Genomic DNA, 24,357 nt, shown 5'->3' on the forward strand with positions numbered 1-24,357 from the left:
ATTCTTGTTGTTGCAGGAACACCTGTAAACAGAGCACCGAGGGTAGCAGCAGCATCGATTAAATAAATGTAAATAATATTAGCTTACGTGAAGTGCACCAGCAATACAATCACACTTCTTGATGAAGTGCTTTCCCCTCCTCTATAAACTTACATGAAAAATGTTGACTATTCACAACAATATGGCTGAATGTCATGTAACATAATGTTACCAAAAAAGCCAGTTTCAAAAGAGTGCCCAGCAGAATGATTGCTTTTATATAGAATACAAAAGCAAAAAGACTAATTAATGCTACTAGAAATCAGTAGTGTGTTGGGACGCAAGAAGGAGGCTTCTTGGGTGTCAATAATGTTTATTGATTTGGGTGTCAGTTACATGGGTGTGTGCAATCTACAAAAATTCACTAAAGCAATTCATCTATAAAAGTGTGCAGTCTTTGGGAAGCCGAGGCAGGCAAATCACTTGAGGTCAGGAGTTCGAGACCAGCCTGGCCAACATGGTGAAACACCCTCTCTACTAATAATACAAAAAATTAGCCAAGCATGGTGGCACACACCTGCAATCCCAGCTACTCGGGAGGCTCAGGCACGAGAATTGTTTGAACCCAGGAGGCGGAGGTTGCAGTGAGCTGAGATTGTGCCACTGCACTCCAGCCTAGGTGACAGAGTGAGACTCTATCTCAAAAAAAAAAAAAAAAGTGCAAAGTGGGCTGTCTGAAAGGGAAACAAGTGAAACCCAGTTCCTCTTTTGGTCAGAAAATGTTTTTTTGTATGCATGTTATATTACAATTAAAAAGGTTTAGGCCGGGCGCAGTGGTTCAAGCCTATATTACCAGCACTTTGGGAGGCTGAGATGGGCGGATCACGAGGTTAGGAGATCGAGACCATCCTAGCTAACACAGTGAAACCCTGTCTCTACTAAAAATACAAAAAACTAGCCGGGTGAGGGGGCGGACGCCTGTAGTCCCAGCTACTCGGGAGGCTGAGGCAGGAGAATGGCGTAAACCCAGGAGGCAGAGCTTACAGTGAGCTGAGATCCGGCCTCTGCACTCCAGCCTGGGCGACAGAGCGAGACTCCGTCTCAAAAAAAAAAAAAAAAAAGTTTTAGGCCAGGCATGGTGGCTTATGCATGTAATTCCTGTAATTCCAGCAGTTTGGGAGGCTGAAGTGGGAGAATCACTCAAGGCCAGGAGTTAGTGACCAGCCTGGGCAATAAGCAAGACCCTGAATCTACAAAAACTACAAAAAATTAGCTGAGTGTAAACCTGTAGTCCCAACTACTCTGGAGGTTACAGTGGTAGAATAGGTTGAGCCTGAGAGGTTGAGGTTGCAGTGAGCTGTGATCACACCACTGCACTCCAGTCTGGGCAACATGGTGAGACCCTGTCTTAAAATAAATAAATAAAACAAATAAGCTTTTTAAAAATAAATAAATAAAACAAACAAATAAATACATAAATAAGCTTTTTAAAAAGTTGACCACTGTTGATGTAACAGAGAGGAAGGCGTTGTGTTGGGGGTTTTATTTATTGTTGGCTGTCTGTGAAGGATGACAGCAAAACATTCTTCCTGCTAACATTCTTGCATGTTGTTAGAAGAAATATCATTGTTTGTTTTTTTCTTTTCTTTTCTTTTTTTTTTTTTGAGGCAGAGTTTCACTCTTGTTGCCCAGGCTGGAGCACAACGGCATCATCTTGGCTCACTCCAACCTCCGCCTCCCAGGTTCAAGCAATTCTCCTGCCTCAGCCTCCCCAGTAGCTGGGATTACAGGCACCGGACACCACGCCCAGCTAGTTTTTTGTATTTTTAGTACAGACGGGGTTTCACCATGTTGGTCAGGCTGGTCTCGAACTCCTGACCTCAGGTGATTCACTTGCCTCGACCTCCCAAAGTGCTGGGATTACAGGTGTGAGCCACTGCACCCAGCCTGCAATCATTGTGTTGAACGATCGTTATATTTAAGTGTTTTATTCAATGTCATAAACAAACACAGCTCTTACCTTGGAAGAATTTATAATACAAATCATGACAGGAAACTTCTGACAATAGCTGAAAGCCTCCCCTTTTCTGACTGTTCCATATCTAGTTAAGCCTCACAGGCCTCAGAGAGTGGATTACGCAGAGGGGCCTCTCCCTGGGACCCTGTCTTCCGGGTCTGTACGTGGTACCTAGATTCTTCACCACTTCCTCATGTTCTCAGTAGCCAGTGGCTGTGGTGCTGGACCAGGCTTTTCTACTTAAACCATTTTCTGCCCAAAAGAGGAACTGGGTTTCACTTGTTTCCCTTTCAGACAGCCCACTTTGCATGCACAAATGACGTCATAACCCTGATAAACACAGCTGACACAGAGATTGACTATGAGCCACGCAATGCTCTAAGTGCTTTATGCATACATTGGTAAGTTCAGTTCTCACAACCACGGTATGAGATCGTGTTGTTTTTAACCTCATTTCCCAGATGAAGAAACCAAGGCATGAGGGTTTCAGGAACTTGCCCAATCACACAGCCAGGAACAGCAGAGGGGGAATTTGAACAGGCAGCCTGGCTGCTGACCCATACGATGCTTCCGTTTTCCAATTGTTCTCTCTGCATTTCATTTCTTTAGACTTGTGGACATGATCAGAAGGAGGTTTGGGAGTAGGGAACATGATAGAAAAGGAGAGAAAGGAAGAATACTGGTTTCAGTCAGCGCCTTCCTTTCCCCAACTCTCTCTCTCACACACCCCTACATCCTTAAAGCACATTATTCATTTTCTACACTTAAAAAAAAAAAAAAAAAAAAAACACTCTCCTCCATATAGCAAAACCAACTCATCCTTCAAGATTCAGATCAAACACAACTTCTTCAATAAACTCTTCTCTAAAATATGATACAATATGAATTGTTCCTGCCTCTCTGCATCAGGGTTCATTGCTTCAAATTACTAAATATAACATTTATCAAAATTATGGTTGGATATGTGTCTCTTCTATTAAGTTGCCAAACCTTTGAGGTTGGGGATTGTATTTGATCCACATTTGCTTTTTTTTTTTTGAGACAGGGTCTCGCTCTGTCTCCCACACTGGAGTGCAATGGTGTGATTATAGCTCCCTGCAACCTTCACCTCCCAGGCTCACGCAATCTTCCCACCTCAGACTCCCAAGTAGGTGGAACTGCAGGTATGCACCACCACACTCAGCTAATTTTTTCTATTTTTTGTAGAGACAGGCTCTCACTTTGTTGCCTACGCTGGTCTTAAACTCCTGGGCTCAAGCAATCCTCCCACCTCGGCCTCCCAAAATGCTAGGATTACAGGCATGAGCCACTGCACCTGGCCTGATCCACATTTACTTCTATTCCTACTCCTGAGGAAGAATGAGTCATGGGCAAACAGCAGGCCCTCAGAATTGGTTAAATTGGGTAGAACAGAATTATCATGTAATGCAAAAGATTAATTGTAGCTTCATAATTTTTTGGCTGAGAGAACAGAGTTCTGACAAACATACATGTCATGATATGGATGGTTTTATTTTAAATGAATAGAGATGAGGTCTTACTATGTTGCCCAGGCTGGTCTCAAACTCCTGGGCTCAAGTGATCCCCCTGCCTCAGCCTCCCAAAGTTGGATGATTTTAAATAAATGCACACAAAGAAAGTAAGTTGATGCTCTGAGTCTGAGTTCCCTCAGATGTGAAATGGCGAGGGTGGGACTGGCTCAACAATAGCAGCTGCATGGCAGGTGCAGCAACATAACCCTCTCCAAATACAGAAGACCCTGCAAGTTGATGCAGTGCTTTTCCTGACAGCAGCTTCAGACAGCTGTCTCAAAACGGCTCGAGCAGACAGGACTATCTGATCAGAGATGGCCTGGAAAAAGAAATCTACTGGCCACTCCTAGTCTCCAGCATTCCCCATTTTGATGAAGGACAGGGTAGAACATATTAATTGGCATGCTCTTCTTACATAATTGGTTTAGATAATTTCACACTGGACTCAGAAGCTCACTCTGGCTCTGCTCTTTCTTGTGCTGGAAGGTTTTCAGTGGTTCCTCTTTGCCTAAGAAAAGCACTGTGATACCAAAAGCTTGACATGTGCTGTTTGACCAAATGACTCAGTGACACTCAATTCAGCTTCTGATCAAAAGTATTGCTCATATCTCTATAAAATTTTCATTACAAAGTATTCTGCAGGTCAGGAGTGGTGGTTCATGTCTGTAATCTCAGAACTTTGGGAGGCTGAAGCGGGAGGATCGTTTGAGGACAGGAGTTCGAGACCAGCTGGGTAACATGGCGTGACTCCATGACTGTAAAAAATAAATTTTTAAAAATAAAATAGAAGACTATTTTGCAGCTCCCATAGTTGCTTCACCATCCTTTCCTTCCATTACTACTCAATTTAGCACCTTAATACCTTTTCCCCAGCTGATGACTTTTCTGTTATCGCCACATGGCAAGAGAAATGGGTTCAAAACACACACACACACCACACATCACTTTGACTGCAGAGTTTGTAGTCTTTTCTCTGGAGGTCCAGATACCAATGTGAGAAATTCTTCATTTAAAGCAGTGGGCAAGGATTAACTCAGAAAGATATTTGATACTATTCTCCACAGAATTTCACCCAGTGAGGCATTTAGGTTTGGAGTCACTTGAGACTGGCTGTCTTTAGCTTTGAGTCAGGGAAGAAAAGAAGGATTTGGGGCCTGTTCTGTATACACTTCACAGCTTGTTATTTCTGGAACATGAAATTCCAAGCTGAGTAGTCATCGGCTAATTTTGGAGGTTAATCCACACCCTGGGATTACGTGTCAGAAGCTTTCTTAAATCCCTGTGAATATACAGATGTATACCATCTCCCTTATCATTTTTATGTAATGTCTATAAATTGTTAATGAGCTTTCAGTATACTATAAGTTTTTCCAGTGACATTTCCTTTATGTGTGTAAAACACACAATTCCCCCCAACAAAGGTCAGTTTGGATGTTGGGCCGAGTTTGATAGTATGGGGTCACAGTAAAAACTCTTTGGCAGTGTAAAGCATGATCAAGCAAAAGCCTTCACGAAAATTATTTTCTATCCACAAATAATGCACACCGAGATGATCTTTTTTTTGAGACGGAGTCTTACTCTGTCACCCAAGCTGGAGAGCAGTGGCGCGATCTCTGCTCACTGCAACCTCTGCCTTCCATGTTCAAGCGTTTCTCCTGCCTTAGCCTCCCAAGTAGCTGGGACTATAGGAGCGCGCCACCACGCCCAGCTACTTTTGTATTTTTAGTAGACATGGAGTTTCACCATGTTGGCCAGGCTGGTCTCAAACTCCTGACCTCAGGTGATCTGCCTGCTTCGGCCCTCAAAGTGCTGGGATTACAGGCGTGAACCACCACGCCTGGCCAAAGATGATCTTTAACCTACTGAATCTCACCACAAATGAGATTGCTGCTTAGACTCCAACCTGTTTTGAATAAATCGCTCTACACCCACTTTAAAAACTAATTATCTGAGAGAGAGAGAAAGACAGAGAGATCTCATTGGGCTAGATTTTGGAATTAAGTAAATAAGAAAAATCCAAAATAAAACTTGAAATCCTTATGTTGGAAAACTGTTGTAAATTGTAAATAATTTGTGTTAACCATTTTAAATATAGGCTTTTTTTTCTATGATAATATGGTAGTAACTGCTAAATTTGAATATGTGATGAATAATTCTAATATTGAAAATAAACTCAATGCATGATTCTATTATGAAATTTGCAAACCCTCATGATTTGTGAGAATAGAAGAAGAGTTTTCCAAATCTCTGTCTTCGTAACTATTTTATTCCTAGGTTTTGAATTATTATAATAGGCTTAATGACACATTTCTTTAAGTATCTATTTGACAATGACTTTTGGGTAAAACTGAATAATTTTTTTTTTTTTTTGAGACAGGGTCTTGCTCTGTCCCCCAGGCGGGAGTGCAGTGGCGCCATCTCACTCACTACAACTTCAGCTTCCCAGATTCCAGCGATTCTCCTGCCTCGGCCTCCTGAGTAGCTGGGACTACAGGTGCCTGCCACCACATCCGGCTAATTTTTGTATTTTTAGTAGAGATGGAGTTTCACCATGTTGGCCAGGCTGGACTCGAACTCCAGACCTCAGGTGATCTGCCTGACTCGGCCTCCCAAAGTGCTGGGATTATAGGCGTGAGCCCCAACGCCTGGCTGAAACTGAAGAATTTTAAACATGTATTGTAAATGTTTTGCTTGAAGATCTAGTCCAGTGTCCAACAGATACATATGAAAGTATGAGTGCCGAGTGAGTGAATGACAAGTGCACACGAATACCAACACATTGCTCCAGAGAGTTTTCCTGATCTCCCTGCAGGCTACAATCAAGATTTCCACTGACAAATTCAATCTAGGCTTCAGGCCAGAAACCAGCTGAATCCCGCTCTTTAAAAAGTATATAATTAACACTATTCTCTTCTTTTAAAGAAAACTTTTTCTCTCTCCACTATTTCACAGAATGTTTAAACTTTGACTAGGTGATACGTTTATATGGTTCAAGAACCAGAAAGAATAAAGGGTGCACAGTGAACCCTTCCTGGCGAACCCTTCCTAGCACTTTTGTCCCTTTGACAAGGTTCTCCCTCAGGGTCAATAGCTTTTCTTAGGTTCTTACATATCCTTCCAGAATTTCATTATGCAAATAAAACAAACACAAACATAAATGCTTTTTTTCTGCCCCTTTTAAACAGAAAGACTCTTATTATACAAGTTATTACATAAATGTACCCTATTAAATTTTAAAACTTTAGTTTTTTTCACTACATATGTATTTTCCCTTCTATGTTGACAGAGTCCTCCTGCAGGATGGCCAGCTTCACAGTAGGGGCGCAGCAGCATCCTCCGTAACTCCCTCCCTCCCTCCCTCCCCCCTCCTCCCTTCCTTCCTCCCTCCCTCCCTCCCTCCCTGTCTCTCCCTCTCTCTCCCCTTCTTTCTTTCTTTCTCTTTCTTTTTTTTTTTTTTTTTTTTTTTTTCTTTCTTTCTCTCTCTCTCCCTTTCTTTCTCTCTCTCTCCCTTTCTCTCTCTCTCTCTCCCTTTCTCTCTCTCTCCTCTCTCTCTCTCCTCTCTCTCTCCTCTCTCTCTCTTTCTTACAGAGTTTCGCTCTTGTTGCCCAGGGCTACAGTGCAGTGGCACGATCTTGGCTCACCGCAACCTCCACCTCCCAAGTTCCAGCGATTCTCCTGCCTCAGCCTCCCAAGTAGCTGGGATTACAGGTGTGTGCCACCGTGCCCAGCTAATTTTGTATTTTTAGTAAAGACGGGGTTTCTCCATGTTGGTCAGGCTGGTCTCAGACTCAGCCCGACTCAGCCTTCCAAAGTGCTGGGATTACAGGCGTGGGCCACCGTGGCCGGCCTGTAACTAACTTTTCTACCCAGGCCAGTGCTTAGACAGGCTCCCTGCTGTTGTCAGAGCGAGTTGGGAATAGGACGGTACTGCATCCTGTCTCTGCACCTGACCTGAATGAGGGATGTGTGTGCCCTGTCACTCAGTGCTCTCTGGGTAACCTTTAGGTTCCACATAAATAGATTTGGTTAGTAATGTGGGACTGGTTGGAGAGCGGCCGCTGAGTGTTTGCATCATAGGCCGCAGGAACTCCCATGACATAAAGATGTCCAATGGAAACTTGGAGCCAAACTCTCTTTGGAAAGGGTTTTGCCTGAACCAGGCCGAGCACACGTGCCTTTGAAAAAGGTGGCTAAGGACTTAACTGCTCTGAGCGGAGGCAGTGTGATTATATGAAGCATCATCACAAATGTACTCCTTTAATAAACCTGCTGATATTCAGGAAGGGCATTCTCAATATTCCCTTTGTACTCCTCCTCAGTGTCAGGCCCAGGAAGCTGCAATTGGATACCAAAAAGGTATAAATACCAGCAATGTCATCACCAACAATCCTGGTTCCTGCTTGGTTGCGGGTTCCCAGGTCTTCAAGGGGAAGGCTGCTTACTGAAGATTTCATGCTCTATACCAGTGGCGCAAAGTCAGTTAGCACTCCAGTGAATGACTTTTTTCTTTCTTTTCTTTTTTCCTTTTTTTTTTTTTTTTTTGAAACAGGGTCTCATTCTGTTGCTCAGCCTGAAGTGCAGTAGTGTCATCTTGGCTCACTGCAACTTCTGCTTCTTGGGTTCAAGTGATTCTTCTGCCTCAGCCTCTCGAGTAGCTGGGATTACAGGCATGCACCACCACACCTGGCTAATTTTTGTATTTTTAGTAGAGATGAGGTTTCTCCATGTTGGCCAGGCTGGTCTCAAATCCTGGCCTCAAGTGATCTGTCCACCTCGGCCTCCCAAAGTGCTGGGATTACAGGTGTGAGCCAGCTCGCCCAGCCTAGTTAATGACTTTTTAAAAACATGCCCAGGAATATACACTAATCCCATCCAGAAGTCAACTCCCAGAGCTGGATTTACCTTGAAGCAAACGAAGCTTAAGTTTCAGGGGTCTCTCACTACCCAAATCCCTGCAAGACCTTATGTCCTAGCTTATACTGCTAATGGATTTATTTAGTTTGTAAAGAGTGCCCTCCAAGTTGTATCAGCTTCATGCCCACAAAACCTGAACTTGACCCTGTTTACTGCCATTTCCAATCATCAGTTATCTGCTAACTGATTGTCCGAGTTTCAGCTTTACCCAGGGCAAATCTTGCTCTCAGAAGTATAACTATTTTCTTAGTTGTCTCCCAGTTCTTTTTTTTTTTTTTTTTTTCAGCTCTGTTGCCCAGGATGGAATGCAGTGGTGAGATCAGAGCTCACTGCAGCCTTATTGTTCGTTTTAATATTTGTTTTTCACTTAGCTCGCAAGGCAAGGAGACTATCTGTGATATGCTCTGGTCTGTCCCTCGTGGGAGCATGTACGATAAGGAATGGAGTCACTAGGACTGATGCTCTGCATGGGGCTCAAGGGAGCTGTTCGCTCCAAGAGCACTAATGGGGGTGCAGGGACCAGAGGAGGCTCATCCAGTACTTCTGGAGAGGCAGCTTGTCTCTGTGTCTTCCCTTTTGTTTGAAATGAACTCCTAGGACATAAACTTCACATGGAAAGGATGTAAATATTTCAAAGCCACCTGTGAAGGGTTTGGGGCTCAACTCGACCGCTTCTCAGCTCTGTTAGTGAGGATAACTGGAAACGGACAGTATTTCTATTTTTGAATTTAACTGGAATTTGAAGGGTTGACAGTTTGGTCATCTCCTATTTTTCTGGAGAGTTTCCATTCTTTTTGTTTTTGTTTTTAATTACTTTTTTTCCAGATCAATAGAGCACAGTGTAAGGAGTCTAATCTCTGAAGTTCAGCTCTGCTTTTGTGAAATCACATTGCTTTTGCTTAATAACACCATCAGTGGTATGTGGCTGGGTTTTTATTCAAGCTGTAGTGTAATTAACTGAATAAATAAATGCTTAGGAATTGAATATTTATCTCCCAGAAGCTACTTTGTGTCCTTTTGATAATCATCTTTAATTCTAATTTTTTTAAGTGGGAAAACACAGATAGGAAACTGTGTAATAAACACATTTATTCAACAAAGGCCTCTAATTCTTCATTATTGATACATTTTAATTCATGAAAGAAGAAATATTTTTACTAATATTTCTTGCAGCTGAAAATTTGTTATTGTTTGTGCATTTCTATAGGAAAATTTGGAACTTCTTTTTTTTTTTTTTTTTGAGGTGTGAAGTAATTGGTTTTTTTAAGAAGAAATGTCCCTTTGACAGGCCAAATTGTGCAACTCTATAGTCACAGAGAAGGGCAGGCAAAGGCAGAGAGAGTGATTGCTAACTTACTTTTCTATTTTAAAGCTTATAAATTGATTTTTAAACTTCATTTTTATAGAAATATGTTTCCACAGTTCTCATCTTTGTTTACTATAAATTATTTGCCCTGATAATTCATAGCCAGTTTTGATTTTTATTCTTTGGTTTTCAAATTCAGAAGCCCTGAAAAGAGTTTACATACATAGAAAAATTGTAAGTAAATCCAAAATCATCAAAGACAGGTTAAGATTACAAGTAAAAACTCACCATGTGCTCCTTAAGAACAATCTTAGAAGCTGGGCACGGTAGCTCACTCCTGTAGTCCTAGCACTTTGGGAGGCCAAAGTGGGCAGATCACCTGAGGTCAGGAGTTCGAGGCCAGCCTGGCCAACATGGCAAAACCCCATCTCTACTAAAAATACAAAAATTAGCCAGGTGTGGTGGTGCGCGCCTGTAGTCCCAGCTACTTGGGAGGCTGAGGCAGGAGAACAGCTTGAACCCAGGAGGTGGAGGTTGCACTGAGCCAAGATTACACCACTGCACTCCAGCCTGGGTGACAAAGCGGAACTCTGTCTCAAAAAAAAAAAAAAAAAAGAGAGAATAACCTTAGAGAATTAAGGGGGTTTATCTTGTCAGCTACCTCCACAGTGCTATGCAGGCATCTGATCAACATTAGAAATAACAGAAAAGAAAGGAAAAGGAGGCAGACATTCTGGGTGACAGTGACATTCGTGTAGTGTTTATATTGCAACCTAAGGTGCATTTATCACCACTCCTGAAGATAAGAAAAAAAGCATGCAAATACCTGCACCAGAGAGTAAAACTGAAATATCTTTTTTAATTAGCTCAATTATTTTCATACTTCTGCTCTCTATGGCAGATATTTGTTACGCGTGACAGGAAAGTTCTCAGTTTAGGGATCACAAAGTCACTGACAACTGCAATAGGATATATTATGGAAGGAGAAAGAGTGCTTATTCCATACGGAAAGAAAGTATCTCATGCCCCCTGTTGGGTAGTATCTGGCATCCAATTCTTTCTTTTGTTTGGTGTCAGAAAACACATTGATGCAACTTGCTTATGCTCTCTGGTAAAAATAAATAAATAAATAAAAAAGAAAGGAAGAAAGAAAGAAAGAAAGAGTGAAGGAGGAAGGGAGGAAGGAAGGAAGGAAGAAGGAAGGAAGGAGAAAGAAGAAAGAAAGAGAAAGAAAAGAGAGAGAAAGAAGAAAGAAGGAAGGAAGAGGAAGAAAGAAAGAGAAGGAAGAGAAAGAAAGAAAAAGAAAGAAAGAAAGAAAGAAAGAAGGAAAGAAAGAAAGAAAGAAAGAAAGAAAAGAAGAGAAAGAAAGAAAGAAAGAAAGAAAGAGAAAGGAAGGAAGGAGGAAGGAAGAAAGGAAGAAAGAAAAAAGAAAGAGAAAGAAGGAAGGAAGGAAGAAGGAAGGAAGGAAGGAAGGAAGGGAGAGAAAGGAAGGAAGAAGGAAGGAAGGAAGGAAGGCCGGCACATTAAGGCCTCAGCTCATATGAGGGGTAGAGATGGGAGTTTTAGTTATTTTGTAAAAGGCAGTATTGCTTCCGATCACAAAATCCTGCCCTGCTGTGTGAAGTTCATTGATGGAAGCTAATTTTTACCTAACTTTTATCATCCATAGCAGTTATAGACATATGTTTGGTAAGTATATATGTTGACTAAAATGCAATACTTCATATAAAATAAAGACCCATTTGTATAATACGATTATAGAGTATTATCACGTAGCATATATACACAAGACTGTTTTTTCTTCCCATACATACAAATTCATCTCAATACCCTTCTTCACTCTTTGAAAACCTACACAATCTTACAGATGTCTTCACTGACTCTTGCATATGGTTGTTCTGTGTGTTTCCACTAGAGGTGAACTTAACTTTGTGTAATGAATTCTGTTAGTTTTCATAAAGATAACATACCACGTGACACGAGGTTCTGGCCAGCCTGCTATGGAGCAGTGCAATTTTACATTCTCCTTCTCCCAAACCGTGTGGGAGCGAGGTTTAATGATAAACTCAGGAGCATGGAGAAGATGGTCTTCATTCAACTTGGCATGATATGCCTCGGTTTCTTCTAACTGAAATAACAAATAAGCAAACATATTACCAAAATACCACTAAATCAAAGTGACTTTTGGTGTTAAAATAACAAGTAGAAGCCAAAAGTTTTATTTTTCCATTTGGAAGCTTAATTTTGTTTAGAGAAAATGCACTCCCTTCTCCCTTTTTCTTTTTTTTTTTTTTTTTTTTGAGACGGAGTCTGGCTCTGTCGCCCAGGCTGGAGTGCAGTGGCGCGATCTGGGCTCACTGCAAGCTCCGCCTCCCGGGTTTACGCCATTCTCCTGCCTCAGCCTCCCGAGTAGCTGGGACTACAGGCGCCCGCCACCTCGCCCAGCTAGATTTTTGTAATTTTAGTAGAGACGGGGTTTCACTATGTTAGCCAGGATGGTCTCGACCTCCTGATCTCGTGATCCGCCCGCCTCAGCCTCCCAAAGTGCTGGGATTACAAGCGTCAGCCACCGTGCCCGGCCCCTTCTCCCTTTTAAGAACAAAGGTAGTTATTTGACATTTAACATTCTAAGCTTAAGCAACATCTTTGATTTCTTTTTCTTTTTTTTTTTTTTTTTTGGCTCGGGCTGGAGTACACTGGTGCAACCTGGCTCACTACAGCCTCTTCCTCCCAGGTTCATGCAATTCTCGTGCCTCAGCCTCCTGAGTAGCTGGGATTACAGGCACTCACCACCATGCCTGGCTAATTTTTGTATTTTTAGTAGACATGGGGTTTCACCATGTTGGCTAGGCTGATCTCGAACTCCTGACCTCAAGTAATTCTCCTGCCTTGGCCTCCCAAAATTGGGATTACAGAAGTGAGCCACCACATCTGGCCATATTTTACATAGAGGAGTATTTTACTCCTCTAAGGTGGATTTCTTAAGGCTCTTTAAAATCTTTAATTTCCTTAAAACCTAAAATTCCATGGAGTTTAAAACTATTGTCTGCTTTATTTGACCTACATATTAATATTTTAATGTCTTTCTCCTTGTTTTCTTATGTTTTGTTTCTCCAAAAGATCACATATTCTTCATTTGAAACAAATCAGCCAGGTGCAGTGGCTCATGCTTGTAATCCCAACATTTGGGGAGGCTGAGGTGGGTAGATCACTTGAGGTCAGGAGTTTGAGACCAACCTTGTCAACATGGCGAAACCCCACCTCCACTAAAAAAAAAAAAAAAAAAAAAATTAGCCGGGTGTGGTGGCACATGCCTGTAATCCCAGCTACTTGAGAGGCTGAGGCAGGAGAATTGCTTGAACCCGGGAGGTGGAGGCTGCAGTGAGCTGAGATTGCGCCACTGCACTCCAAACTGGGGGACAGAGTGAGACTCCATCTCGAAAAAAAAAAAGAAAAGAAACAAATCCATCTATATCTACACACACACACACACACACACACACACACAACCCTTATGACATGTATTTCTACCTTTGTAAGTTATGTTAAACTGTCTTTTCTTACTGTTTTCCTCAGGGACAGGCGTTCTGCCTTTTCTCGAATCACAACTTTCCTTGACTTCTTTTCAAAAGTTTCTTCCTGTTGAAGAGTGGACGTGGCCTGTTTGGAAACCATGGACTGCTTGGATGCCGTGGACTGCCTGGATGCCGTGGACTGCTTGGATACCGTGGACTGCTTGGATGCCGTGGACTGCTTAGATGCCGTGGACTGCTTAGATGTCGTGGACTGCTTAGATGTTGTGATTCCTTCCTCATTAGCAAGAAGATTCCTCTGGGCTATATAAGCAGCAGCTTCTTTAATTCTTTCTTCTTCTGTATCTGTAATTCCACTGACATGCTTTTGACTAAAACACAATAATGGCAAAATGTAGATGTTGTGGATAGCAGTGATAAGATTGAGTAATTTTTACTAAGTTCAAAGTACCACACCTCAGACACTGTATCCTGCACCAAAAGAAAACTCGATATAGAAAAAGCAGGTAAATCAGAAGCCGACGCTTCATGTACAGAAGTGTTCCTTGCCTTAACAAATAACAATAATAATGATAACAGTAATAATAACACCTATGATGGCCCTGGTGCTTTTCACATACATGATCTTGTTTCATCCCCATATAAACCCTATGAGATAAACTTTTTTTTTTTTTTTTTTTGAGACGGTGTCTCGCTCTTGTTGCCCAGGCTGGAGTGCAATGGTTCAATCTCAGCTCACTGCAACCTCGGCCTCCTGGGTTCAAGCAATTCTCCTGCCTCAGCCTCCCAAGTAGCTGGGATTACAGGCTTCTGCTACCATGCCCAGCTAATATTTTGTAATTTTAGTAGAGACAGGGTTTCACCATGTTGGCCAGGCTGGTCTTGAACTCCTGACCTCAGGTGATCCACCAGCCTTGGCCTCCCAAAGTGCTAGGATTACAGTCGTGAGCCACCATGCCCGGCCAAGATAAATTATTATTTCTGTTTTAGATATATGGTAACAAGGTTCAGAGAAGTTAGATCTAACTTGCCCAAGGTCGTCTCACGGATTGTCTTAGTGTGTTTAAACATGATTTTGTTTACAATAAAAGATTATGGTTCCTTTCCAGAAAAGCCATATTGTCCAATGAGATCTAGTTTGTTTGCCTGTGACCCTGATACATGAGTAGGAGCTTGATCTGGATTCTGTCACTTTGCTGATGTAATGCATTGCCTGGAGTTGTTGCAGTATGAATAAGTTCTGAATTTACATGAGGTTCCTTATGCCTACTGGGTTTCTTTCTAAGATAATATATGTTGTGTGTGCATATACTATGTGTGCACCTATAGTATATACCAAGAAATTATCAAACTTGTGATGGAAGTGGTGACATTTATAAATGTGACTCGTTATTATTCATAATTGATGACAATAGTAAGGGAGTGGTAACATCTCAAGTTCAATGCCTACTGTGGCAGTTTATGATAGAATCTGTGCTGTGATTTATTCATGTTGTTTAAAAATATTTGAATTATTTTAACATATTTCAATGCCTTTTGTTGTAAAGCCCCTCAAATGTTTTAGTGAAAGAGTGTATTGATTATATCGAAGATTCTCTTGAAATTGAGTCTCCTTAGACCTCTTACGTCAGAATTATACATTCCAAGAATGATTGCTTCAGGATGTAAGCAAACGCTGCCATTGTGTTAGGAAGTTCCTAGCATCTAAATCGATGTCGCTTGTTGAGGAACAAGATTCCACCTTTGCCAAGTTTGGGGTTTCTCATGGACTATTCCTAAAACACCTGGCAGACGAGATGAGTCCATGTTGTTTCTGACTAAATGTAGTGAGTAAATTTTAAGTTTTTTCCTCTCTCTCTGTAAATATTAATAAGATAATCCCTACTATGGATGTTAGTAATATGTCCATTATTATTTGGGGGGGAGGAGGAAGATGAAAGATTTTTAGCTTAGTGTCCTCACATAATGACTTCTCATTCTTTTTTGAACAAGATAGGAAGTGAATGAATTACTAACTGAATACAAAACAAACTATGGAGAATTTGCTTGGAATTCTCTATAGAAGTCAACATACAATAGGGAGATGTGAAATGAGCTTTGTGATCTGTTTCAATTCATGTAATGAGGGATCATATTTAATGCTAGTCTTGCCCCAGGCTCCAAGTAAGAGAACTTTATGTTTAAGTTCTCACTACTACTGATACTGGATAGGTTGGCACAGCTCTAGAGGGCCAAATGAAGTGATAGTCTCCTTGCCTTTTCCGTTTACAAAGAAGCCAAACTTTGAAAAAAAACCCTGTAATTATTTTACACGAGAACTCAACTACACTTAAAAAGTATGTTAGACCCAGGGCAGTAGGGATATTCTCCTTTAAGTAAAAGTCAGGATTTATCAGTGATAACCCTTCTATAATCTGGACACAAAAGTAAAACTGTGAGGCTAACATATTGACAAAAGTATACTACTACAAAGTAAAACTAAATTTAAAATCTCCCAGTACTCTGCAAATCTGTGACAGTCTCAATTCAAAATCTTTTGCTGACAGAAAGTTTACTCAATTTATTAGAATATAAGTGGAATTTTCAGGTGCCATACAGAGGAAATGGTGTTTTCCAGAAGCACACTGTGAGTGCAGAGGGCATATCCACTGCATTGACTAGGCCTACGTAGGACTTTCAATTCTTTCCCTCCCAGGCATGCAGCTTTCAGCAAGTCACTCTGCCATGATTTCCTTGTCTAAAACGTTGATATATTAATATCTCTGCAGGGTTGTATGGAGAATTTAGCAAGATGGTTTATATAAAGCACCTTGCATGAGTCCCAGCAAATAATAATAGACATTCAACAAATGTTCATTTCTTTTCCATCCTCTTCTCAGATTGTTAATACTGCCAAAACCGCTGTGAAATGTTATTTTCGACACAGTAATAGAGTATAGGTGATGACACTGTATAAGATATAATGAAGAACTAGAAATAAAGCCTAGAAAATCAATTTTTATTCACTTTTTTTTTTTTTTTTTTTTTTTTTTGAGAGGAGTCTCGCTCTGTTTCCTAGGCTGGAGTGCAGTGGCACGATCTGGGCTCACTGCAACCTCCACCTCCCAGGTTCAAGTGATTCTCCTGCCTCAGCCTCCCGAGTAGCTGGGATTACAGGTGCCCGCCACCATGCCTGGCTAATTTTTTTGTATTTTTAGTAGAGACAGGGTTTCACCGTGTTAGCCAGGATGGTCTCCATCTCCTGACCTCGTGATCCGCCCACCTTGGCCTCCCAAAGTGCTGGGATTACAGGCGTGAGCCACCGCGCCCCGCCTCACATCTTCTTTTATCAGTTTATTTGGTAAATGATCACTTCCTGAGACTGGCCCGGAAGAGACAAATAGTTTGGTGTGCACAGAGCAGGGAGAAGATATTAGGAGTAAGAAGTTTCATTTTGTGCCCTGCCAGATGGAGTCATGTCACGTAGGCTAGTGTTAAGCTGATGTGGTTTTAAAATGATGTTTTGAAACAGAGTGGGAAAAATACTGGAGACAAAGACTTTACTCCCCTAGCCTACCATCACTTATAAGGAATGCAAGTTACATTAAGCTACTGTGAAGAGGACAAATGGCTGGACATGCATACTTAGCAGCGAAAGCGTGTTTGTCTGGAAAGTTCACTTAAAAAAATCAGAGAGAGCAAAGATATCAGCTAAAAAGCTAAAAATAGAATGTTATTTATCCCTTTACCTTCCTAATTGGGTTTAGAGCAATTATGACATTAGCCTCTGACACAAGTCAGAAAGGAACTGTCAGAGGGCAATGGAAAGAAAAACACAGGCAACAGATGTAGGTCACCATCAATCACAACCAAATTATTTCCTGACTTCCAAGAGGATCTACTTTTCCATGACATTTGCTCTTAGAGGATGGCCTCACTTTGAGCGTCACCTGAGCTATGGGAATAACTCTGTGTTCAAAGAGAAGTAAACAGGAGATGAGCCAGAAAGCTCCTGTTGAGCTTTAATCTTGGTGTCCAGGACAAGTCTCCTTTCAAGATTCCTTTGAATATTATTGATGCTCAAAAATAATGTTATGTAATAAAGATAGAAAATTGGCATCACACCGACTTGTGATTTAGTGATTATTTTGTTTGAAGTTTTCCTCAAAGTAAATAGCAATCTATTTCCCATTGAACAAGGCATTTAAATTATGATGAGATTTTTTTCCCCAGTGAATAATAATTAAAACCACATTGATAACCAAGATATTTTTCAGCTACCTAAACGTGTCATCTTGGGTTTTTTTTTAAAGTTCACCCGGGCCAGGTGTGGTGGCTCGTGCCTATAATTCAAGCACTTTGGGAGACCAAGCAGGGAAGATCACTTGAGCCCAGGAGTTCAAGACCAACCTGGGCGATATAGTGAGACCCCATCTCTACAAATAATTTTTTTTTAAAAATTATCTGGGCATGGTGGCTCGTGCCTGTGGTCCCAGCTACTCGGGAGGTTGAAGTAGGAGGATTGCCTGAGTCTGGGAGGTTGAGGCTGCAGTGAACTGTGTTTGTGCCACTGTACGCCAGCCTGGGTAGCAGAGTGAGATATTATCTCAGATATATATATATACACACACACACACACACACACACACACACACACACACACAGAGTAATAAAAATTCACCCAGCATTTTATAGTTTTGAAGCTTTCTTTTTACTCTGGTTGTCCTGTCCAATCACTAGCATCCCAGGATCCACTTTCCATTCCAGCTAGTTTTATAAGCAGCATTAAGTTCTGATCATTCTTGTTTGTCATGTAGCCATCCTACGTAATGGCAAAATTTCTGAAAAGGAAATCCCTTTTAACATAATTAACACGTCTCTCTCCGTGCATGGTTCTGAGCTTCCTCAGATCTTAATCAGTATATAGTAAGTGCTTAACAAAAGGTTAGCTGCTTTTACTATAATCTGACAAGTGCTCGATAAATGTTAGCTGCTATTTCTATAATCTGCCCACAGCAATTATGACTATAATCTGCTATTCCTATAGCACTTACTATATACTTCTTAATAATGAAAGCCAGGAAGGAAAAGCACACTCACCGTCCCGAGAAAATGGGTACCATGTAGTCACTGGGCAAATTTTCTTTCTCTTCTCCAGACAGAAGGCTGTGCTTGGCTCTCTTTGGTTTGGGGCTCAACTTGGATGAGTAATCATCTAACAGTAGACTGGAATCTGTAAGTCTGAAATAAACCACCTAACATCAGACAATAATAACAACAAAAAGGCATTTACAACATTCAAAATACTGATACAGGAAGTTTTAACTTGGGAGAAATTTTACCAAATCCTAGATCTCTAACGTTACAATTATCTTTTATCTTTAGAATCAAAGTAGAGTTAGAAAGATTTCAAATAACAGACTCTATAGAGATAGAAAAGAAAAACGGTGATAATTTTATGTGATTATTATCCAGTGATTTCACGGCTTTTTCCCCCACTTAAAGTTTCAACGGAAAACAGTGATGCTTTTATGATAGTTCTAAATGCCCTTTTGGGTTAATGTCATGTTGGAAATTTAGGCAGACTATATAAATGGTTTTGATACATGGTGCATCCAAATTCTTTTGGGAGCTTATTTAAAATGCACACTTTTCTAGATAGATCCATTCTGATGTAGAACCCTTGATTTACACTGAGACCTTTATGTATTACAGGTGACTCCTGCCTTTGAAGGGATGTGGGGCTTATTAAATAATAGAGTTCATATATTTTATGTGAACACATGATGCCAATTGACTCAGTGATTCACAAGAGTGTGGTAAAGAAGCCTTCAGTCAGTTCTGTCTTCCTATGCACACTGGTGCAAATGTGCACTTGGAGGTAGTTAGTGTTCTAATAAACCAAAAAAAATGACTAGGGAAGTGGAAAACATGAGAGCAGAGATAGCAGAGAAAAGGGATTGATGAAATGAAAATAGTGTTAATTCGTATAGTTCTTGAATGAAATGAAATGCATTCTCATACAAACACATACAATTTGGCATAAACTTCAGGAGTTCATGGACTCCCTGAAGTCAATCCGTGAACTCGGGGCTAAAAGTCCCTGATCTACACAGTAAGGAAAGATGTTAACAATAGGGGTCTGTATAGGAACTCTTCTGTACTATCCTCGTAATCATTTTGTAAATTTGAAACGATTCTTAAAAAAGAAAGTTAACATTTTTTTAGAAGCCCCCGGTCTAGAGAATCTCTAAAGATAAGGTGAAGAGGGGTATTATGTCATGGGAAAAGCCAAGCTGCCCAGTTGAAATAGAAAAACCTTCCAAACCTTGACCATTTCCTAATCTTCGAAAATCATTTGAAAAAGCAAAAGGGATTACCTAATCCAAAGCAGAAGAGAGGTCAAGCATATACATGGTACAAAATAGATGTATGACGATGCGAGAAAACAAGTAGCACAGGGCTTTGACATGCAGGGCAGGCAGCGGCACCTCGAATCCTCCCAGGAGGTCTCATGGAAATGGCCTAACTCTTCCTTCCCCGCTATCTACCCCCTCCCCCAGAGGTGAATATCTATCTCTTTTTCTATGATCAGCATTAAAACTAAAGGTTAGAACTTTGAATTCAAGCTTGTGGATTGGTTACCAACTGGAAGCCAGGGTGACATTTGTTCCTGGCCGGCTGTCCTGGGCAGCAGTAAAATGACTGCATTCTATACCCCGGCAGGTCACGAAGTACAGGCTGTGCTTATACAGGTCTAAGTTTAAAGTGGTATTTTCCCTCACCTCTTTATTCCATTACCATCCAAAATAAAATAATTATGGGGCTTAAGAGTTTCATTTTTCCCCCGTTTTGGATAGTTGGATTCTAATTTCTCTCCTGTTTTTCTGCTTTTGCTTTTCTCTCTTTACTCCTATTCTAGTGGCTACAGTCAGTTTATCCTTTAAGACAAATTCTTTTTTTTTTTTTTTTTGAGACGGAGTCTCGCTCTAGCCCGGGCTGGAGTGCAGTGGCCGGATCTCAGCTCACTGCAAGCTCCGCCTCCCGGGTTTACGCCATTCTCCTGCCTCAGCCTCCAAGTAGCTGGGACTACAGGCGCCCGCCACCTCGCCGGCTAGTTTTTTGTATTTTTTAGTAGAGACGGGGTTTCACCATGTTAGCCAGGATGGTCTCGATCTCCTGACCTCGTGATCCGCCCGTCTCCGCCTCCCAAAGTGCTGGGATTACAGGCTTGAGCCACCGCGCCCGGCCAAGACAAATTCTTAAAATAATGCATTTATTACATAGAATGTGCCATAATATGAGTATTCCATTCTCACAAGTAAATCACAAGAGCTGTTCTTTTTTTCTTGTATGTCCTTCCAATGTAGGAGCTGACGTTTTAATAGTTGAACTTTATGCTAAAGACTCATGGCCCTTTCATCAGCTTCCACTTTGTATTTCATTTGGAACAGAAGAATTTTTAAAAAGCATTATAATGCTATGTGTTATATAGTACTGCTTAGAAAATACAAGATCTCCACTTTTATTATGCTAATATTTCTTCAAGACTTTGATTTCTAATAAAGAGTATATGAAGAACTAGATGTTAAAATACAATGCGAACTGATGATTTAGTAATGCTAAGACATTTATTTATTGAGGCTAGCAAACAAAACGAAATCAGAGAGACACAAACTTTAAAGAAAGTGACTATTATCATAAGCATAGTTATCTTAAGAAAAACATCCATAGTCTATTTTGTCATGATCCATGACCTCTGAAGTCCAACATCTTACTCTATCAAATTTTAAAGTTGAAAAATGTTTCTAGAGGAGTTACATATAATATGTAGATTTTAAATTTCTTTGATCTTAAATCAAAGAGCTAAATAAGGGCTTGCTAACCCCTTGGGCTTTTATGTATTTAAATTTTGAAAATAAGCCAACAACTTACTTCTGAGTAGTTACCAAACTTAATACATATGGATTGGTGTCCATCTTTACCTATTAAAACTAGATGTAGTGTTTTTTAATGTGCTTAGCTTAAATCTTGAAGCTTTCTGAATTTTGATGAAAGCAATCAAATTAAGCAAAAGGCAAGGGTTCATTGTGTGTGTGCACAGGTATCTATGAGCCTGTAACTATATCTATATCTAGGTACATCTTTTTGTACTCCCCACTAATTATGCTAGTCCTTGTTAATATGTCTACAGTTAACAGAATTTTTTTTATTTTTTATTTTTTATTTTTATTTTTATTTTTTTTGAGATGGAGTCTCGCTCTGTCACCCAAGCTGGAGTGCACTGGCCAGATCTCAGCTCACTGCAAGCTCCGCCTCCCGGGTTCACGCCATTCTCCTGCCTCAGCCTCCCGAGTAGCTGGGACTACAGGCGCCGCCACCTCGCCCGGCTAGTTTTTTGTATTTTTTAGTAGAGACGGGGTTTCACCGTGTTAGCCAGGATGGTCTCGATCTCCTGACCTTGTGATCCGCCCGCCTCGGCCTCCCAAAGTGCTGGGATTACAGGCTTGAGCCACCGCACCCGGCGCAGTTAACAGATTTTAAATACATATCCTGGTGTATAGGACATTATCACATACATCTATGACTGGTAGCACCACAGGGAAGAGACGTAGCCAAGGTACAACATGCACTCTCTGGAAATATTCCAGGAACTCAGAAGTAGACTTACACCTGCATCTAATTCAAATACTGAAGAGAAAATATTATAACCCCCTGCTTGTTCAGCTTCATAACAGGAAAAGCAAGAACAAAACCATTTATAGAATTTGAGAGCTGAAAGCGGACTCGGGGATATTTATACCAGGCCCTTGATTTGACAGATGTGGAAAGCAAAGCCTGGAGAGCGCTTGTAACTCACCCGTGCTCACACAGTGAGTCGGTGGTGAACTGGGACTGGCACTCATCTCTTCTTGATTTTCAGGTTAGTGTTCTTTTCACTATACCAGTCATCTCCAACGTTTTTTTTTGAGACGGAGTCTCACTCTGTCGCCCAGGCTGGAGTGCAATGGCGCGATCTCGGCTCACTGCAACCTCTGCCTCCCGAGTTTAAACAATTCTCCTGCCTCAGCCTCCTGAATAGCTGGGGTTACAGGTGCACACCACCACGCCCGGCTAATTTTTGTACTTTTTAGTAGAGACAGAGTTTTGCCATGTTGGCCAGGCTGGTCTCAAACTCCTGATCTCAGGTGATCTGCCTCCCTCGGCCCCCAAACTGCTGGGATCTCCAACTTTTATGATCGAGTACACTTAATTTAAAAAATTGGGGGCATATTACCTACATATGTTTATTTATAAGTTCTATCCATATACCACTGTATAAATAGTCTCATTTTATGAAACATTCAATCAATAGCAAAAAGCTAAAGACCACATTTGATTTTTTTTTTTTTTAAAAAAGAAATGTTACAGCGGGGTGCAGTGGCTCATGCCTGTAATCCCAGCACTTTGGGAGGCTGAGGCAGGCAGATCATGAGGTCAGGAGATCGAAACCATCCTAACTAACACTGTGAAACTCCATCTCCACTAAAAAATACAAAAAAAAAAAAAAAATAGCCGGGCATGGTGGCGGGCACCTGTAGTCCCAGCTACTCGGGAGGCTGAGGCAGGAGAATGGCATGAACCCAGGAGGCAGAATTTGCAGTGAGCCGAGATCACACCACTGCACTCCAGCCTGGGCAACAGAGCGAGACTCCGTCTCAAAAAAAAAAAAAAAGAAGTGTTACTATTTCGTTCTATACCCCAGTGGCTTGCCTTTGTGGACTCCCCAGTTTGGAGACCATAAAACCATGTCATACTGTCCATGATGACTTTGATGTTGATTCGTTGTTCCTGAATTTATTCACCTAAATTGAAGTTACGAAATCATCAGTTACAGCTAAAAATAAAGCACAAAAAAAAGTCATTAAACTGAACATAAAATAAAATGCTGGCCCCTTAAAGTTATGTTTATAATCACCATATAATTTGGTGAAATTGTTCCAGGTTTACTAGGATGAATAAATGTATTCATGATAATGGGAACTGTAGATGTGCGTAATGGCTATGTTACTTTCTGAAAACATTCTGACAGCCTATCAGCACGTTTCAGAGAAAGGAACTGTGGGCACTGTCTCCGCTGACTGTGCTCCCAAAGCCAGCATCACCCATCCTTATGTGCTCAGGGTTAGGCTGCATTACTGGTTTCTCTGTCTTTCCCACTGCCTGTGACTACCTGAGAAGAGGGATGGTCTCAGTGATCTTTATATCCTCAGCACTGTGCCCAGTGCCTGACACAACTCAATAAATGTTTATTGAATAAAGTGAAATAAAGATTTATGACCAGGCACAGTGGCTCACACCTGTAATCCTAGCACTTTGGGAGGCCGAGGTGGTGGATCACGAGGTCAGGAGTTCAAGACCAGCCTGGCCAAGATGGTGAAACCCCGTCTCTACTAAATATATAAAACTTAGCTGGGCATGGTCGCGGGCACCTAGAATCCCAGCTACTCAGGAGGCTGAGGCAGAGAATTGCTTGAACGCAGGACAGGGAGGTTGCAGTGAACTGAGATGGTGCCACTACCCTCCAGCCTGGGTCACAGAGGGAGACAGCGTCACAAAAAAACAGAAAAAGAAAAAAAAAAAAAGATTTATTCTCCTGTAACAAACCCTAGCGCAAAGATTCTCAACCCTGGTTTCACATCAGAAGCAGATGAGGAATGATTAAAAATGGCTGATGCAGAGGTAGGACTTTCAGTATGGTGGAAGGAGTAGTTCCTCAGCTCCTCTTTCCAAAGCAGTGATGATATAGAACACATTGTCAAAAATAACCAGTCAGGGCTCTGAAAATCAATCAAAGGCATACACTACAATGAGAAGTGGCTATTCACAGAACAAACAAACAAACAAACAACTGAATTTCACGTATGAGCAGCGGGAGTCTGTATGTCATTCCTGCCTAGGCTTCTCCCATCCCTTACTTCCAGCTTAGTCCATAAGGTAGTTCAACCAAGATGAGAAAAGGCATGAAAAGGAGCAGCCAGGGAAGAATGACTTGATTTGGGCACAATGTGATAAAAACCCCACATCCAGCAGCGTTGTCAATAACAGTAGCAATCT

At 41.3% G+C, this 24,357-nt stretch overlaps 1 protein-coding gene across 3 annotated transcripts in view; it reads right to left on the minus strand.

The window, feature by feature from the left end:
• Positions 1-24,357, minus strand: part of MYOM1 (myomesin 1) — a 151,197-nt gene that overhangs the window by 105,783 nt on the left and 21,057 nt on the right. For 2 of the 3 annotated variants that reach the window (XM_033178223.1, XM_033178221.1), the window contains exons 3-5: positions 18,361-18,501; positions 13,313-13,652; positions 11,719-11,876 (exon numbers count right to left, since the gene is read on the minus strand). In XM_033178223.1, the coding sequence (XP_033034114.1) occupies positions 11,719-11,876; positions 13,313-13,652; positions 18,361-18,501 (639 nt within the window). Of the gene's footprint in view, positions 1-11,718; positions 11,877-13,312; positions 13,653-18,360; positions 18,502-24,357 lie in introns of those variants that run through there. The other variant, XM_033178222.1, reaches the window with a different exon arrangement.

Source organism: Trachypithecus francoisi, unplaced genomic scaffold (assembly GCF_009764315.1).
Source record: "Trachypithecus francoisi isolate TF-2019V2 unplaced genomic scaffold, Tfra_2.0 Lachesis_group19, whole genome shotgun sequence".
Taxonomy (NCBI): Eukaryota; Metazoa; Chordata; class Mammalia; order Primates; family Cercopithecidae; genus Trachypithecus; species Trachypithecus francoisi.